This window comes from Lepisosteus platostomus, chromosome 3, assembly GCF_059453375.1.
Source record: "Lepisosteus platostomus isolate fLepPlt1 chromosome 3, fLepPlt1.hap1, whole genome shotgun sequence".
Lineage (NCBI taxonomy): Eukaryota > Metazoa > Chordata > Actinopteri > Semionotiformes > Lepisosteidae > Lepisosteus > Lepisosteus platostomus.
The window spans coordinates 23,287,712-23,307,048 of NC_142613.1; the positions used below are offsets into that span (position 1 = coordinate 23,287,712).

At 36.6% G+C, this 19,337-nt stretch overlaps 1 protein-coding gene across 9 annotated transcripts; it reads left to right on the top strand.

Moving 5' to 3' along the window:
• Positions 1–210: 210 nt before the first annotated feature.
• LOC148674654 (uncharacterized) lies at positions 211–19,050 on the top strand. Of its 9 annotated transcripts, XM_088624973.1 has the most exons (6): positions 227–370; positions 860–902; positions 1,516–1,627; positions 3,679–3,798; positions 4,341–4,559; positions 11,045–13,262. In XM_088624973.1, exons 3-6 carry the CDS (start codon positions 1,588–1,590, stop codon positions 12,544–12,546), a joined length of 1,881 nt encoding a protein of 626 aa, XP_088481099.1. In that variant the 5' UTR covers positions 227–370; positions 860–902; positions 1,516–1,587; the 3' UTR covers positions 12,547–13,262. The 9 variants fall into 9 exon arrangements, with proteins under 9 accessions (XP_088481100.1, XP_088481099.1, XP_088481103.1 ...); XM_088624974.1 differs by lacking the exon at positions 860–902 and having other exon boundaries at positions 211–263; XM_088624977.1 differs by lacking the exons at positions 860–902; positions 11,045–13,262 and adding an exon at positions 18,811–19,050 and having other exon boundaries at positions 227–473.
• The last annotated feature ends 287 nt before the right edge of the window (positions 19,051–19,337 follow it).

Here is a 19,337-nt window from a genome sequence, read left to right on the forward strand (position 1 = left end):
GTATATAAACAATAGTATATTAGTGTTCCAACTTTTTTCACACATGAATATTTGCTTAACTTTAGAATGACTTTGCCTATCTAGTATGTAACCCACTGGAAAAATGAATCGAAGGACATTTACATTCCCGGACTAGGTGGCAGTAGCACGGGGAGTGAAACGCCAACCATAGTTGGCTAAGCAGCTCTTCCACTCTGTTAGCAGCCGCGACAGGTATCGCGCCGATTCTGCGCAGACGTGAACTCTGAGAGATGTGAGGAAGTGTGAGTGTAGTTAGCTTTACTACAATTTACTCACAGTTGTATCGATTCATATTTGATATCTTCCTCTCGCAACAACTTGGAGGAATTCTGAGCAGTTAAGGCTTGTGGTAAAAAAAATAATTTAATAAATATGCAGCATTCGTTTTATAATTTAGCATGCCCACGTGAAGTACTGTAGGGTTGTAAGACTTAGTAGCCTGAATTTAAAAGGTAGGTAGCTAAGTCGATGTTTCTGACTCAAATGTATTTTTTCTGTGCAACGAATCGTGTTAAAAAAGGTTTTGAAGAAAAAATAAGTTTCTCTTGTTCATTTTGTGATTTAATGTTTACTCCATAAAAATTCAAATGAGTAGATCCAGTTAAAGGCGTTGAAATATTAAATACGTTAGTTTTTGTTTATCTTATCGCTACAGTATGTATATGATTTTGTAGACTACTCTGCAGTGAAAGCGAAATGAACCCGTGTTATGCGTTACCCCGGTGAACAGAGATTTGTTGTTCCTCTGGATTTCCTTCGTACTGTATCTAAAAGAAACAAAAGTAAGATGGAATAGCACAACTGTGAAGCATGCTATATATTGTATTTGTTTGCGCAGGGTGATGTCATGCACCGTTTTTATGCACAAAAGCATCTCAGTGGTATGTGTCTAATCATGGTTTGTTGCTGCTGTTATTTAATCTACAACGTATACTCGATATTTCGTTCCACTGTATACTTGTATATGGCTGGTATGACAAATAAACGTGAACTTGATACTGTATGTACAGTAAGCGAGGGACTACGGAAGAAATCATAATAATAGATTGTGTAGTTTCATTGATAATCAATTTATACAGTTAATTTAGGGTAGAGCTCAAAATTAAAAAAATAAAAAATAAAAGCTCAACATTTATTGGTATCAGTTGTGTTACTGCAGGAAACGTGTTTATACAGAGTATGCATGGTTTGAAAAATATTGCCAAAGCCTCAACTACTCATTCACTTTTAAGTGCCTACAAACTGCAAAAGAAACCATACAGGTACAATTCAACATCTAAACAATGCTAGTTCACAGCACCAGTGTTTTGTGAATAAATTATACAACCACATTAAAACGTTGTCAGACAGCTATTTTACCATTTAACTACTAATTTGCATTAGATACATTTACAAGAATATTAATTTTTAGTTGTGCGTAGCTGTTAAGTATGTTTACAGCTAGGTTTTAAGTTTAAACAATACACCTGATGGGAGTGTTTTGTCTTTTTTTAGGAATGTAAGACAGTGGCTGGATAAGTATGAATGCCATTCCAGCTATACATTTCATGAAAGTTTGGAGTGAAGATGGACAGTGAACAGAAAGGCAATGTCCAGCTCTTCACTGGTAAGTCTGTAGAAGTAAAGACCTTTTATTGAGCGGTGGGCAGTGCTTGATCACATGAAACTTAGATTGAAGTGAGACAATGGTACAACACTGTGTATGCAACATACTGTCTTTTATGAATCTGTCTATATGACTTTTGTATTTCAGCCTGTGCAGTGCAGAGATAGCATTAGAGAATGTGGAGCAAACTCTTAAGTAATTTTGCATGATGTGGGTTATGGGAAATCACAAACGTTTAGTATTTTTTTTTATCTTCATCCCCTCTCATTTCATTAAGGAAGTATGGACGTAGAACCAACCAGGCATACAATCTCGGTTCTCCAAAACTGTTTATTAACACTTCTCAACATTTTAGCAAACACAAACTTTGATCATGACAAAAACTTTGGCTAGACAGAGATCTTATACTGGCAAGAATTCCTAAGCCACACATTCCGTGTGAAAAAGGCCCCTTTTTCTAAAAAGACAATCATGAGATAAATAGCTCAATCTGGTAATAAATACATCCAGTAATTGTTTTAGGACTCGGATCCAACTAGGAGTAGAAGTTAAAATTGGAGAATTACTCAAGGCTTGTGTTGTTGAGTGCTTAGCTTTTTAGGAGAAATTCTAAACTAATAATGACGGTGGGTTTCCCAGTCAACACAGAGACATCGGAGTGGAGTTAATCGGCTTTATTACGGCACCAGGAGACCATGTTCTCCCTGTATGAAGTGTAAAGAGTATTCTGAACAAAACAAAAAATTACAAGGGAACAAGTAAACCTTGTTCCTTTGCAGCCTACACATGGCGACACAGCTACCAACTTGAAAGAAGGTTTTTCAAGGACACTCTCGCAGGGGTGTGTGCAAAATCATTAAGTTAGGATTAGAAGAGCTTTAATACCTATACATCATTCAGCGTGGTATCATACTCTCATGAGTAAAACAAAAATACACTGCCGAAAACAACAGGTTCCCTCTCCAAGGCCGCTGTATCCCCTCCATGAACTCTGGTGCTGCCTAGGGCATTCCAAGTGCCCTTGCTTAGCAACCTACTGTAGATAGTGGCCCGCTTCTTCAAACCATATCTCCCAGCACACCATGAGGAGTCTCACTCACGTTCATAAACCTGTCCTTTGCTCAGAGCCTCACAAACCTTCAATTTGGTTCCAAGTCTTTTGATAGAGAAATGATGGTAATCTAATAAGTAGAGCCTTACAGCAATAAATGTGAGAGGTGACAGGTGTCAGCAGGACCTGTAAAATCTGGATGTAAACTTCCAGTATTTATGAGAAGGAAAAGATAGTGAACTTTGGATGAATCCATTCTGTAAATGGAAATGAATGACAGTGGAAGCGAAGACTGCAAATTGGGGCAGAGACCAAGCTGAAGAGCAGAAATTTGTTTTCACTTGCTAAAAATGTAATAAAGCAATGTTGTCATCCTTTATTGAATTAAGCTGGTAAAGTTTCAATGCACATGTAATTGAAGTTCTCAAGATGGCAAAATAATGTCTTGATGAGTCTAAATATAGGTCTTTTGTAAGAGTCTTCACTTCCCTGGTTCAAGGTATTTTATCATGCATTGGCTTCACAGTGTCATCAAAACAAGCTAGTCTTTGTAGAAATTCAAAACTTTTTATTTTTCCTGGTAGCATTCACAAAACCACCAAAACAGAAGAATTCTGAACCTCGAAAGTGTTTTCACTGAACTTTTTAATTTTCCTGACTTTCATGTTTGTTTCAGTCTCATTTTGTTTTCCTTAAAAAAACTAAATCTCTGTGGAGGACTATTATTTTGTGATGTGCTAAAGAAGAGTTGAAACCATTGTGTTTGTAGACAAAATTCCAGAATTTCTTGAATTGTGTTTCTTAGCCTAAAAATGAATAGGACTATAAGGTGAAACATCTGAATTATCAGCAAAGTGTAATATCTGATGCTTTAACATTTATGGTGCCCTTTGCTGTTGGAGTATGAAAAACAAGGATTTTTTTTGTTGTCAAGATCTGATGCTGAAAGTGTATAATGTGGATTCATTAGTTGATTAACATGTTTTTTTCTGCATCAAAGGAGAGTGCCTTTTCCTTCCAGTTACAATCTGTGTTGTAAGTGAGGATGAGGAAGATTCTTGGTCCTTCTCCGATAACAGCATAAAAGAGGGAGATTATAATTCATCTGATGTCGATGGAGGTATAAAATCAATCACGAACACCTTTTATAGTTTCTGAAAAACATTTTCATGATTTTAAAAAGGAAAATGTAATGTGCCTTTCACATTTCTATACACTTTTCAGTTTGCTTTATTTTGACATCTCCGACTATGTTTTTGTTTGATCAAGACTTTTTCAGCATGCAAATAATTACTGAAGTTTGCAAAACAATAGGCAATGCATTAAATATTGCTTCTTTTTACATTAATTGTAAAAAATGTCATATTTAATTTCATATTTGTTGTCTTGTGTTTCTAATCATTACAATGTAAATAATATGTTGAATTCTTTAAGGAATTACCTGGATATACAGTATGCTCAATCAAGCTGTGTTTTAGGATATAGGACTATGATGTAAGATTTTTCATTGCTGTGCAGTATTTTCATGAATTTCTGACTACGCTTGTGCAAGTAAGGAAGTTTACTCCATTAATATCATGGATATTTTGAAGTTGAAAAAAATAGAGTATTTGATTACTTCCATTCCAAAATATATAACTTCTTTTTTTCATTATTTAATAGATTTAACCAAACTAGATGCCTGTACCAGTCAAGAAAAAAGTAGAGCATCTCCTTATTGGCTGGTGGACATGAATAAATTTCAAGATGTACAAAAGGGAGCCAGCAAAATTGTGCCAGATGCAATTATACAGAAGGTAACTGGACAGAAGAAAAAGCTCTTCGAAGAAAATGATGCAAGGCTGCAGTCAAAGAAGGATTCAGACCTTAAAGTATCAAAACGTAAGTTCTCTTTTAAAAAGAAGAAAGCTGTTCAGTTTCATCAGGCATCTGTTTCCTTAGCATATGTTTATAACAAAGGTACCCACAGAGGGTGAAAAATATTGTAATTAAAATAACCGATTGCATGTTTAAACATTAGCTTAGTTTTCAAGTTTGATACCAGAGAGATTTTGTTCTTGTTTAGCTTTCCTAATAATGTATTAAACAGTATCTGAAGAGAAGAAAACACACCTTTACGCTTTAAAGGCAAAGAAAGCTTTAACTTAGTGTAACTTCACAGTGCATCTTAACATATTTTAAACATCTGAGAAAAGGCTTTCAAAGAAATGCTCTATAAATGCTTTTATTTTTCTTGAATGACCCTGAGAAGTGGGAAAATCAAAAAATCCAGTGTTATAATCACAAGAGTGTATGTGAACATGTTTGGAAGGCATTGAAAGCATAAAAATAAGATGTTGGTCCATATTGGTCAAATGAAATGACATTTTAAAGCCAGGCCAGTTGAAAGTCTTAATTTCTGTTTTGTTGTATGAAAGAATTGCATTGCATTAAAATGTGAAACATTTGCTCTTATTTACACACATTTAGTAAGGTTATATACAGTACATCGCTTGCATTATTCTTTCATTTAATTTATTCATTCCATTTTCATTCCTTATGTTCTGCGTTTATTTAAAGTACTAATCAACCATTCAGCAAACGTACACACAGAATCTGAAAAGATTGAAATTAATTTAAATTGATCATTTGTATCTTAGAAAAACTAGCAACACCGCGACAGTATTTTAAATGACTTGCTGTATGACTTGACGGAGGCTGGTAACTTTTTGTCTGTTCATAAAACCTTTATGATGAATGTGTAGTTTAGCTAGATCAGTTATTTTTGTTTGCTCTGGGGTTGTAATTGTCTGAACCTGTTTTTGTGTTTTTTAGGAAATGAAGGGTGTGTAGAATTATTTTTTCAAGTGTGTTGTTTTGCTTACTGGCATAGCTATGATCTTTTCTGCCACTTATTACTTTAAAGATTGGTATTGGTGACCATTGTTTGAGTATTCACATTTTGGATTCCTTCATACCTTGAAAGGATCATCTGATGCAAATAAAAAATCAAAGATATCATAAGATCTGGTTCAGAACATATTAAGTCATATAATATACTATTGTCAATAATATAACACCACAAGAATGAACAATCCCAGGATCAAGGGCCAGAGCTGGCACACAAGAATATTTTGCCTGTTAGGACTAAAACTTTTCACAGCTTCTTAAACTGCAGCTCTTAATACAAAATTAGGATATAATTTGGGAATTGTCTTTTCCACAGATTTTCCCTTAACATAGAAAACACGAAACCAAACCATTCATTTTATTTAAAAAATACATTTAAGTCAACATCTGTAACCAATGTAACATTTTCATAAAAATTGTACACCATAATTTTCCTATTGGAAACAAGTTATGAGTCATTTCCTTGTTTTCATTATTGAAAATCTTTTTCAGTTCCTTCTCACTCTGGTAGACTTTGTTAGCACAGAGTAATGTTAAATTAAAAAATGTTTAAGCAGGTAAGCTTTGAACATAAGGAGTACTTCACTACCATTTGCATGTTAAATTCTTACGTTGTTTTTTTCTTATGTTTATTATTTTTTCTGCTTAAATTCTCCTTTAAATTAAAAATATATTCAAGAAAAAAGTAAGATTTTTTTACCTACTACTTGAATCTTGCCGATGTTTAGCAGGACCTTATCAATTCCAAGCCTTTAGCAAAAGAAATTCTCCACACTTAGCACCATCCAAAATAAGTGTTCTTAAAAGTAATTCAAATGGATTTCTATAATATACACTTTATCTTCCAGCTTCAGTTCCAAACATAATGGATTTCTCCCTGTTTATATTAACTCGCCAGAATGTGACGCATCTGCACCTCGGCGTATCAAAAGCAGTGGCTTGTATTGCTACTCTGTAAACCTGGAGAAGTTTAAAGAGATACAGAACAAAGTCCTTGAGAGCTCCATGGAATCAGAGGTCTTGAGGAAAGTAGCTGAAAAGAAGAAAAGCTCTTGCAAAGGAAAATAGTCTCTACATCTCGCAGTGAGAGCGAAGGCAAAGCAGACCAATGCAAGCATGGAAAAGAAGGGAAAGCCTTCACTGAGAATGTCTGTTCGAAGAATGCTTCGCTCTCCTCTTGACTGAAACCAATGAGAAATTGAAGAATTCCTCACTGGAGTGCAAATAGGAAATGCACAGACTGATGGTTCATAGCATATTTATTTCTAATTGTTTGCCAGAAGCATTTCTGGTAAACTGTTTTTAAGAAAAAGTCTGTATGTTTGGAATTTATGCAGGATTTAAAAGGATTTAAGTCCTTTCAAAAGTCACTGCTCTCCAGGTTCATACTTCCATGAGAGAAACAAAATATATTACAGATTGGATAATGTTATTCTGTAATCATAATAGCATTATACAGAGCAAAGTCACATGTCATAATTCATTATTTTAAACCCCTGTAGTTAATATTTTGTAAGTCCTCCACTCGTATTAAGAAGCTTGAGCTTCTTGGCCGAGTGAACCAGGTGTTTTGACAAAATGTTCTGGTACATGTTAGACAACTCCACATTTAAAAGGCCAACCTGCCATGTCTCACACTGGGTATGAGTGTTTTCTGAACACTTCTTTACACTATTGAGCTGGTCCGAAAAGTTCAATTTTCTTTTAATCTGACCATAAGACATGGTTAAATTGTCATTCATTAGTAGTTTAGCAACTCTGAGTTGCCACTTTTTGTGATTTGTCCTCAGAACAAGGTTCCTCCTTTGTATCCTGAAGATGTCAGCTGGTGTTTGGGATCTCCAGCAGTTTCCTTTAGATCTACTGTTGCCTCCAAAGCCACTAGTCTCACAGCAAATGGTGGCCAGACACATTTGTGTCCTCTTCCTGGCGGCGGTGCCACTGTAACAGTAGCCTTATTTTTTTAAATAATAGACTACAGGTCAATTAAACTTTCTTTTTATTCTTATGTTACCATCCTCCAACTTGTGGAGATCAATGACCATTTACTTGCTGCCTTTAAGGTCTGTGATATGAGCTGATAATGATGCTACTACTGAGTGTTTTCTATCTCCTTTTATATCCCAGGAAAACAGGAAACCTTTAGAGACCCCTATGTAGTTCTGGAGGCTTCAAATGCACTTCCAAAATGCAGCATGTGATTGTAGACTTGATTTTGTTGGATTTTATTTAAAGGAATACTGTATGCATGCAGTACTGTTATGATTGCAATATAACATTTTAGTTTTTAACTGTTCATTGTTATATGCTTTTGTTAGTATTTCATCAGGAGTATTTATAAATCTGGCTCTATGCACAATATCTTTGGTTTTGTTGGCATATACTGTAGAATGAAATATCTGTCAGAAACCTAATGGGAAAGGCAATTCCTTGAACTTGCCACTATATGCTGTGATAACTAGAAACTGAAACTTCCATGCATATGTTCCTTGTAGAGAACTGTGGAAGGTTTCAAGTGTAAGAACATAGTCTTGTTGCTCATGTAGTTTAAAGAGTCATTTTAACTTGCTTGTGATTTTCGCTGTTAACATCTAAATGGGGGTGTAAGAAACAGGTTTATCAGGGTTCACTAATTATGCATCACAGGATGAAATATATGGACAACACACTGCAACATCTATAGAAACAGATTGGTTGTTACTGTATCAGGACAGGAGAGTTATATTTGGAAGCCTTGGATTTGGAAATATTAACCAATTTCTTGTTGTCATAACTGAAAGTATCTCTTAATGAAGTCTCATTCTGTGTTTTAGCATTATCGTCTCAATCTTTTCTGAAATTCAGCATAGACGTTTCTCCTGATTGGGGAGGGGAGGTTTCATTTAAGGAAATAGAGTATTTTGAAATATTCAAAACACACTTCCTAAAACCTGAAATATTAGTTAGTCTTTGTACATATGTGCCCAGTGGTTTTTTGGGTGATTCGTGAGAATTGTTGCCTTTGTTGTTGGATTTCAAAATCCTTTTCGTGGCAACACAAATCGTGATACTGGCATGTTCAAGTAAAAGACAAATGCACTTTGTCAAAAGCTGCTTGACCTTTGTTCAAATAAGTTTAATTGTCTTCAGTGGAGTCTGGGCAAATACAAAAATATAACCATTTAATATGACCATATATCAAAAACTATTTCAGATGTTGATTATTTCTTTGCCTCAATTTTGCAGAAAAATGTAGGTGTCCCATTTCGGGAAATTCTGAGATGGTAATGCTAAATTATAATCAGGTTAATTTCTCATAACATGACCCTGAATTTGTGATACATTGTGATACATTGGAAGAATGTACATGAAGGATTTAGCAAAATGTTGCATTAGTTCATTCTCCACTGAAAATAGAATATGAGCCATAGAAATGAAGAAATTAAAAGCAATATACACAATAGTAACCATTTGTTGTAGAGTTAAGTGCATACATACTATTATAGTATAACTGTTGTGATTCATTTCAGTCAATTATAATATTAGACAGATGTGTGGTCTTAAATTGCCTACTCATAGAATTAATTTGGCTTAATTTACTAAAATTATTTTAATAGGAGCTACTTTGATGGGGTTAGTTCCTTCGTAGTTTCCTAAAATTACAACTTCAATCTTTAAATGGAACATCAGAAGTGATTTAGTAATGTTCATAAAGTGTGTGCTTGAATCATTTCTTATTCTCTCTGTCCAAGACCATACTGTGTACCAGGAGAGTTACAGTTTTCTTACACCTGGACTGTGGATTGCTTAGCTTTAGGAAAAGTACATATGGTTTTGCTCTTGGCTTTCAGTCAAGAGAAATGCATATTGTATCCTGTACAAACTTAGTTCTTAGGATTCTGTGTAGTTTATCACTTATAAAGGCCATTCTCAAGTTCCTTATGCTGGCATTATGCTCTTCCCAGAGATGCATTTAGGACTTAAATTGTTTTTTGAATTGCCCCCATCAGTGGAGGCATTGTCTAGAAAAAACAGCTCTAAATCTTTGAGTTTGGTTGTAAAGTGAATATAATGGATAACCTGCAATTACTGAAAAAACTATATTCTTGCCATTTCAATACACAGTAGACCTAACCTTCTTCTACAAATGCTACCTGGAATTTTTTTATTCTTTCTTTGGAAGATCTATTCATCCTCCAAGAAACTCTCGGGGCATTGGTTCCCCAGTGGTTTTCATTCCTAAGAGAAAGAACAGAGCTCTTTTTCATAGATGCCTTTTATTGGTCTTGTATAGAATTTACCCTTTTGTGCTTTATGTTCTGATCTTGAAGTCTCTCTTCAACTTAAGAGTGTGCTCCCTTAGGAAGTAGTACAGGTTTGATACAAATTACATTTCCCTTTAATATTTTTTCAAGCTAAATGTGTACTCAAGTTCACCATATTTGCACATGGATCCCACATGCTGAAAATGCTTTAATAAACATTACACAGTACAGTCTGAAAATACAGCAAAGCTTATTTTCCATATAAGTGTTCGAACAGAATATGCAACTATATAACACTTTTCATTATTTATCTTATCAACCTAAAAGCTGTGTCTTTTCTTAATAATTTGTATTGTTCAGTCATAAAACCAATAAGGGAAAAGTGGTTTGTATTTGTAGGACCAAGTTGGTGCTATTTAAAGTATCTTTTATTTTTTTAATTATTGTGCTTTAGTATGACATTTTGTACAATTTTACTGTTCTTACTGTTTGTGCAATGTTTTTTTTATTTGATATTGTATTGAATTTATATTGTGTGAATTAAAACCATGGTCTTTTATTTTTATCTTTCATGGTAAATGAAAATGTGTTACTGTAGTACCCTGAAATCATAAAAGGGTTCAAACTTAGATTGGCACAGGCCACATCTTTCATCTTTTAAAGCTTGACAGTAATGCTGTAGTGTACCATAAAGTATTCACTTATATTCAGAATATAGTCTAGAAAAAATGTTTATTCTACATCAGCATAATTTGTAGCATCCAACTATTCTTATACATTTTATTTTATGCATCACTGCAATTCTTGGCTTAATGATCTTCCTAGATATTCAGTCTCTAAATTAAAGTTGGATTAAATTTCATAAACATTATGAAATGATTTAGCATAACCATGTGACTAGACCATTTGACCATAATAAAAATCTCTCCTTAAAAATATTCAGTATGTTTGCTCATACAGTATATTTTAATGTCCCAGGGCTTCTGACCATTCAAAGGGTGTATCTGAATATAGTGGTTGGTGGGAATTTTGCTTGATGGTAGGTGCGTATATGATATTTCACCCTGTATTATATAAGCAGGAATCCTGCATCTATTCATAAAAGACAGCAGTGCTTTTTAATGAAACTGTACAGTGTTTTGTCCACGTGTCCATGTTGAACCACAGAATAGGCAATATGTGTGTAATATACAGAGAAAATGATCCACATTGAAGTTCTTTGCTTCTCTTTAGGTTCTGTTTTCGCAGCATGTAGTCGTGGTGAAATAAGGAACAAAGGCTCTCCTCAAACGTCTACTATCAAGATTGAAGGAGACGTGAAGTTAGCATCCATTATGTCATATAAGAGAAGATTAAAGAGAACAAAAGTGAATATAATGCAGTGCAGAGATTTGAGGAAATCTCAGAAGAAGCAGGGCTCTGATAAGAGACAAAAGAAGACTAAAGGAAGAGAGGTAACAAAGGATGAGAAAACACTGAATAGTTCTTTAATATCAGAATCTCACTTGCCTCCTCTTGAAAGTCCAGCAGCTCAGATAAGTCATGAGGCCAAAAGGAAGAGTCATGAGTACATGCACCAAAAATTAGAAGCAGAAACAAATAATTTTTATTGCAAGCTCTGCAACTTTTCCACCAATGAGACAAAGGCATTCATACAGCATATAAAAGGTCATTCAGATAACCGGGTAAGTGAACGGCCACAGAGTGACTGCACATCGATGGACAGCAAACAACCACCACAGAAAAAGAGGAAAACAAAACTACTGGCTTGCAGCAAGTGTGGTTTCTTGACAAAGGAGAAATGGGACTTTGAAGCACACACAAAAAGTCACGTTGAGAAAAATGCAATTAAGAGTGAACAAGATTCTAAGAGTAAAGCAAGCACCCAAAACAAAAGTGAAGTACATACTGGACAGGAAGAAAAAATATATTCCTGTCAACTATGTCATGTGACTTTTCAGAGTGCCCTGCTTCTTGAACGCCATAAGAATGTCCACTTGATATCTGACACAGTGTTTTCTTGCGATCAGTGTAAATATTCTACATATAGTTCCTACAACCTGAAGTGCCACATCAGAATTCATACTGGTGAGAAACCTTTTCAGTGTAATGTCTGCCAATCTTTTTTTCGTACACTGAGCCACCTTGTTCGACACAAACGTGTACATGTAAATTCTAAGATTGAAGATTGTAATGTTAAATCCAAAGAGAGTAAGAGTTTGCTTGGCAATCAGGAGGTGGATAATGGCAGTGAAAGTCGGTCATCTCTGAGCCAGAGGCACAGCTGTGAGCATTGTCAATATTCCACTAACAACACCTACAACCTGAAGTGTCACATGAGAATTCACACAGGTGAGAAACCCTACCAGTGCAAAGAGTGTCAGTTTTCTTTTCGCACTCAGAGCCAGCTCAGTCGTCACCAACGGCTTCACACATGTGTTAAGAGTGATGGAGAAACAGGGGAATCCGGGAAGGCATCTTTACCTGCTAGCCAGCAGCATAACCGAAGCCAGATAAAAAGTGAGAGCTCTTTGGGGCAGGTACACAGCTGTAATGAGTGTGACTACACGACTCACAATTCTTACAACCTCAAGGTTCATCTGAGGAAGCACACTAATGAGCGACCGTACAGGTGTTCCCAGTGTGACGCAGCGTTCCGAACTCAAAGCCACCTGTACCGACACAAGAGATGCCACTTGCCAAAAACTGAAGTTGAAGAAGATAAATCAGATTGAAGTTGTATTTATGAAATTCTGCGGTTTATTTAGACCAAGTTTGAGGTTATTTGCTAGGTCCTAAAATGTCTTGGTTTCTGTTATCATTAAAATAGTAATTTGTGGAGTAAATCTTTAGCAACATATGTGCCCTTTTGTTAAAATTGAAACAATCTTGGATGTTGTTTAGAATATTAGGTACTGTATACAAGCTTACTTGTTCTAGATCCTTTTCTTTTTTTCAGTGACAACTGCCAAGTTTCAATTTTGTCTCATTATATCTGTCTGTAAGAAAAGTCTCAGGACAGACATGAGTATAGAAATAAGTATGATTTACTGACTGACACTATGCACCTCTGGGTATTAAAAGTATTGTCTGCACCTAGTAACAAATTTACATTTTTTTACTAAGACGTATTTTAGAGTTTAAATATAAAACGTATAATTACAAAAACGCAGAACTATTGCCAGTATTACTACTAAATCAAACAATAATATGTAATAGTATGTAATAGTATGTAACAATATTGCTATTTTATTACGGACAGAAACATAATTTACTTTTATTTAACTTCTCTAAAGTATGCGTTAAAGTTACCAGAAAAAAAATGAATATCATTCAGATACTGTTCAGTGGAAGATGGGACAAAAAACAACATAGTGTAGAAAGATATTACTTTTTCTGAGCTTCAGATCTTTTTCGTTTTCAATAAAGTCCAAGCTGGACATAACAGTCATGGTTTTCAGTAATCATTTTTCATATGAAGGGGCCTAATTCTGTGCTTTCACTTTCAGAAAAAAAACTTGCATTGTCTTCTTTTTTTAACACTAAACAAAAAGCACCCAGTCATCAGTTACTTCAGTTTAAATTGCCCTTTTCACCTTTAAAACTAATTTGCATAACCCTTCATTACATTCCAACACAGTTGGCTATATTAAGGACCTCAGTAATAGCTAACATCCAGTATTAATTTATCCTATTTGGCAGTGAAAAGAAACTCCTTTTGAAGCATTCCACTGAATAAAAAGCAGCAATCTGCAGCCAGACAATTTTTATGGATTGACATGCCTTTGATACTTTTTAAAAATCAATAGCCCTGCTTACAATTTAATTAATAAAAATTTAATTTTTTAAAATATCTAAAATTGCTAAATTTATATGTATGTCTTACCATTTTGTGAGGTCCTTGCTGAAAAATCTGTCTCTGGTATCAGAGCTGTCTGGTTTAATCAGAAAAGAAAACATTGTCCAAAAATGTTTAGTAATCCTGAAATCTGAAAAAATATATTTTATGCTCCATATTCAGCAACACAGGTTTTGCAATGTTTTGAAAGTTCTTTAATATGTTAGAAATAGTGGAACATTTTCAATGTGTCAATAAAAAATGGCAAATTTTGCAAGAAATGCCTTCCACCTTTCAAAAAGACCCATAACAGTTTGATCTGCACCCTCCAGACAGAGGCTGAGTTTATTCATATGCATTTTGATGACTTCACAATTGATTAGTTTCACCTGTAATTCTGCTTATGATAACCAGATATTGCTAAATTTACAAATAATTAATCATCCTTACCCTTATATGGCACTTTCCTAAACACTCCAATCAAAATGATTTATAGGTAATAGCGACTCCCCTCCACCACCACCAATGCGTAGCCCCACCTGGATGAAGCAACAGCAGTCATAATGCACAAGTAAACTCGCCACACACCAGCTATCAGTGGAGAGGAGAACAGAGTGCTGAAGCTAATTCATAGTTTATTAGGGGAATATTAGGAGGCCATAATTGATAAAGGCCAGGGGAAAATGTATCCAGGACACCTGGCTTGATAACCCTACTCTTTGAGAAATTCCCTGGGACTTTTCAGGATCTCTGTTTTACAGTATGTCTCATCCAAATGACAGCACCTTTTTTACAGTGTAGTGCCATTTAGTACTGGTGAATTAGGACCCACACAGGCTGTAGGGTGAGGACTCCTTACTGGTCCCACTAACACCTCTTCCAGCAGCAACTTTAGCTGTCCCAGGAGGTCTCCCAACCACATACTAGCCACGCATACTCCTGCTTAGCTTCAGTTGGTTGTCAGTTGTAAATTGCTAGGTAATATTGCTGCTGGAATCAAATGAACACACTAATTATTAATATTGTGGCGAATCGGCCGACTCAGAGTGAGGGTGGGAGAGAATGAGCCGACAGGTGTGTTGCAGCAGTAAGGAGAAGGATTTATCGCCCTTTTGTATTCAAAAGGTGTGCTAGTCGCTGGCAGGTGGGGGATGGAAGGAAGAGCTTGCAGCTGCGAGGTAACCCCTAGCATGCCACAAGGGAAAAGAGGGAGAATGCTTCGGGGTCCCCCATTATTTAGCTCTTCTGAGAGGAAGGGGAAACTGCTGCTGGGAAGGGGTCGAAGGGCGATGGTCTGGTCCACTGCCGGGGGGGGGGGGGAGCGGAACACTACAATATTTATTGATAGATTATAAATATAATTATAAATATTCTATTCCTAATAATTATTAAGACCCACGCATAACTCATGCGCATAACGCATAAGATATCTCAGATTCGTCACACACTGATTGGGAAAGTTCTGCTTAGTAATCTGCCTAGGTCTTCAATCCTTTACCAAGCTATCAAGCGCCCCTTTAAAGCTAAATCTGTAAGATTTATAAATTCTATTATTGTATACCCATCTCAAGTCTTAATTGTGTGAGCTGCTGTTTGATGTTTGATCTTCTGAAGTGTCTTGAGTTTAGGTCTATGCATGTGTACTGGATTTTGATTATCTGAAGCTTTTAAGAGTCGAGTGTTGTGACGTAGGAGCAGAGTTTGATATCCAAGTTAATGCAGTTGCACTGAAGTGCAACACCTACCTGGGTGACACACAGAAGCCCCACTAATCAGCAGTTCAGCTGGGAAAGAGAGAAATTGCTTCACCTGTTAAAATCTAAAGGAATATATATAAACTAGACCGTACAAAACAAAAGTTCAATTCAGGTCAGGTTAATATCCACGAATGTTTGAAAAGTTGAAGTAATCTTTAATGACCAATCAGTCAATAGTTCAGTGTCACATATTCAGAGGAAACCACCTACTGCAAAACAGTTTTAGGTTTCCTTCGTTGGGGGGGGAGGAAGAAATAAGTTAACCCCTTCTTCACATCTTATATCTTTCTTCACCATCAAGTGGACTACTGTAATCCCGCTCTTGTCATTTCCTCAGCCTAAGTATGAAGTTATCCCATAGATAACATCATCTGCTTGTTTTGTTAAAATTAAAATTGACCTATCTTCTGGGAAAAAAAACCATGGTGCTTCTATATATGTGCTTGTATTTAAGTGAAATACTTACTTTCACATAAAATATTGTCACAGCACCACAGTTCCTCAAAGAAACACAAATTCTTCAGGTGTTTATAGTGCAGAAACTCTAATCCGATCCTGCTCTTCTCCAACCCCTCTGACAGCCTTGGCACAGACACACCCACATACCTGCTCGGTGCCTGCTTTATTCTGCAGGTGTCACAGTATGGACAGGCATCAGACATGTCTGGATTTAAAATGGGCATGAAGCAGTTAATGGGCAAGAATGGTGTACAGAATACTCCACTGCAGATTCCTGGATCTTTTTGTGAGGGAGATTTATACAGGCTCCACCAGGCAGGATGAATTTCCTTCTGATTTCCCAAACATGTTCTCTAGGGAGAGGGAGACAAACTGCTAGACCTGGTTCATAGATCGAACATACAGCCTGTACAGAGGTTTCCCCTCAGCTAAAGGCCCTAGGCCCTTCTCCCAGGTTAATGGGCTTATGTCTTGATAAGCCCATATTGATTTTCTATGTTTTTCTCTCTTGGCTTTTGACAAGCTTGACATTCTAATTAAGACTTGACTTGTGCCCAATCAATTCTCTCATTAATAAGTTGATTTAGTGCTTATGCCACAATCCAAAGTCACCCGAGTGTATCACAGTCATGAGTGATCAATTATCTAAAAACATGGCAAAAGCCTTTAATCAATATTAAAACCACGGCAATGTGTTAGAGCATGTATACAATGATTCCAGGTATTGTTCATGTCTGTAAGGAAATTATAGTAAAACCCGTATTTCAAAAAAAAAATAAACGGCAGTTAAATATTTATGGCTGATAAAGATACTTTGATATACAGTAAGACATATGAGGCCATATGATACAAGAATTCACAGGAAAGATAAAGCTGAATTGCAAATTACAATTATCTAGCAGTGTCTACTCAGGCATGCACCTTGCTATCGAAGTAAAAAGCACTTTCTAATCTTCAACCTCTTGCTCACTAGCCAAAGCATTCAGGGATGAAGATTTTAAAAATACTACTATCAACTCCATCCTCTTGCCTTTAGAACAGGAATACCAAATCTAGCATTGCAGTTTGAAAATGAAAGCTAAGTTAAGTTCTAAAGGTTTACTGTGGTAAATGGGAATTACAGGAACGGCATGGAAAACCACGATCCAAACCTACAAGCCTCCCAAAGTAGAGATTTTGGAGTAAGAGATAACGGTGAGAAAATCAAGAAAATATATCTGTAGCATTCTGTATCATCACTTATGATATTAATTTTATTGAGAAGCTGAGGAAGTAACTAAAAATGAAAAACATATTCCTAAAGTTCTCAAACCCAAATAATCAAAGATATATTGGCTTTCTTTATTTAGTCAGTATTTTTTTCCTAGGGATCCACATAGCAGTTTTGGTTTCCGAGCAAACCAATGTGCAATCACTAACTTTTTTAAATAATTAATTTGCTTTTTCAATGAATGAACATGTCTTACATTATAGAAGAAATTAGGAAAAGTTAGCTCAACAGTAAATGGTTAAGAAAGAAAACACAACAGACAGGACTGCCCTGTCTTTCTCACACCTGAAGAAGGCTCCATGGTGGAAACATTGTGTTTTCTTTCTTCTCTTTTCAGCATGGAATAAACCTATTACTTGTTCCTTTGCAGCCTACGCATGCTGACGCAGCTACCCACCTGAACTACAGTAAATGGTTATGCAATTTTCAGGTCAAACGCGTGAAATGATGGGATTGAGATAGAGGCCATCCCTCCTCTATCCCATCCCACCACTAGAGAAACATTTATTTACTTTCATCACAAGCATAAGTATAAGAAGTACAGTTTTAAATCCTTGTTTAAATTGATTTATTGGTTTACAATATTAGCAGCACAGTAGTGCAGTGACTCTTCCTCACACCTCTTAGGTCCTGGGTTTTGAGGCACACGAAGTTTGAGTATTCTCCCTGTAACCACTGAAATCCTCTGGTTTCCTCACACAGTCCAAAGACATTACATCATATACAGTACATGAGCCTTACAATAGGCTTTGCATCCAGATAGTTTCCTGCCTTGTGCCTATTGTCTGCCAGATTAGACTCCAATTCACCATGACTTGACTCTGTATTGGACTAAGTTACAACACAGCTGTGCACAGGGGGGCAGCCACGGAGGTGTTCAGTTTGGAATCCAAGTGCTAGGGATCAGGGAGTTCAGGAGGCTTTGGCAGAGGTAGGGGCTTGCTGGAGACGGCCAAAGTAGCAGTACGAAATGGTTTTAAAGTTACTGTGTAGACTAGTAGTAGCAGTAACCTTCACAGCAGTGGTAGGCAGCCGAGCTGGTGTAGACCAGTGTCTATGCTGTAGTAGTCTTTAGTAGCTGTAGTAGTCGCAGCAGAGACTGGCGCCGGACTAGTATTGGCCAATGATGTTGTATCAGCAGTTGTCTGTTGACTGGCAGTGACAGTAAAAGTGGATGCAGGAGTAGGCTGCCGACTTGACATAGACTGGTGTAACAGTAGCAGTCTCAGCAGAGACCATCTGAATGCTGCGTGGCATTTGACTGGAGTAGCTGTATCTGTCGCAGATGAGGCTGGTGGCAGCTATTAGTAGGCCAATGTGTCTGTAGAAGTCCCAGTGGGCTGATGTGGTGACTGGCTACCACTGGCTTATAGCAGACCAGAATAGTTGTAGAAGTCGTAGCAGAGGTTGGCTGCCGACTGAAGTAATGGCTGTTGCAATCACAGCAGAGGCTTTTTGTTGGCTTGGGTGGACGAAAATAGGCTGATGCTCACAGTCTGGTATTCATGCCAGTTTTGGGATCCGTAATCTGAAAAGCATGTGCCTGCACACCCAGAGAGGAGAATGATCGTTGCAGTACTGCCCCTGAAAAATCAATGACAGAGCACTGGTTCAGTGGCATTTCAGCATTAAATCGCAGATGACTTAATTGAATGTTTGGGTGCCTAATTGGTAGGGAGAAGAGCAGACCAAAAGGAGATCCGACTGCATCCTTTGAGCCATGAGATGACCATGATTCCTTGTGGGAATGTCTTGAGCCCCTGGAACAACTGTGGACTGCGAGCCCTGCTGACCCTGGTGTAGCAAGTGGTAACTGAAAATCTATCGCTGGGTTGTTCAAAATAACTGCATGTCCTCAGTCCCAGGAATGAGAGATCTTATTATAATGTAAATTGACGAACAGTTGATAATAATAATTGTTAGTGCACTATGTTAGCCATTTTAAATCATGTTGATTTTTGTTAAAATTACAGATATTAAAACAGTATACAGTATGTGTGGTCACTATATAAATATTAGGTCAATCCTGCAAACTCTGTTCTTATAATCATATTTATGCTAGACACAGTCTTTTCCAGTAGTCTGTCAACCTTATTTCATAAAGTTTCAATGGAGTTAAGGCTGGGGGTCAGCCAGCAGCACTAAATCTTGTTCTATTACTTTTCTTGGATAGTCTGTATGATGGTCTTGTATGTGTTGATG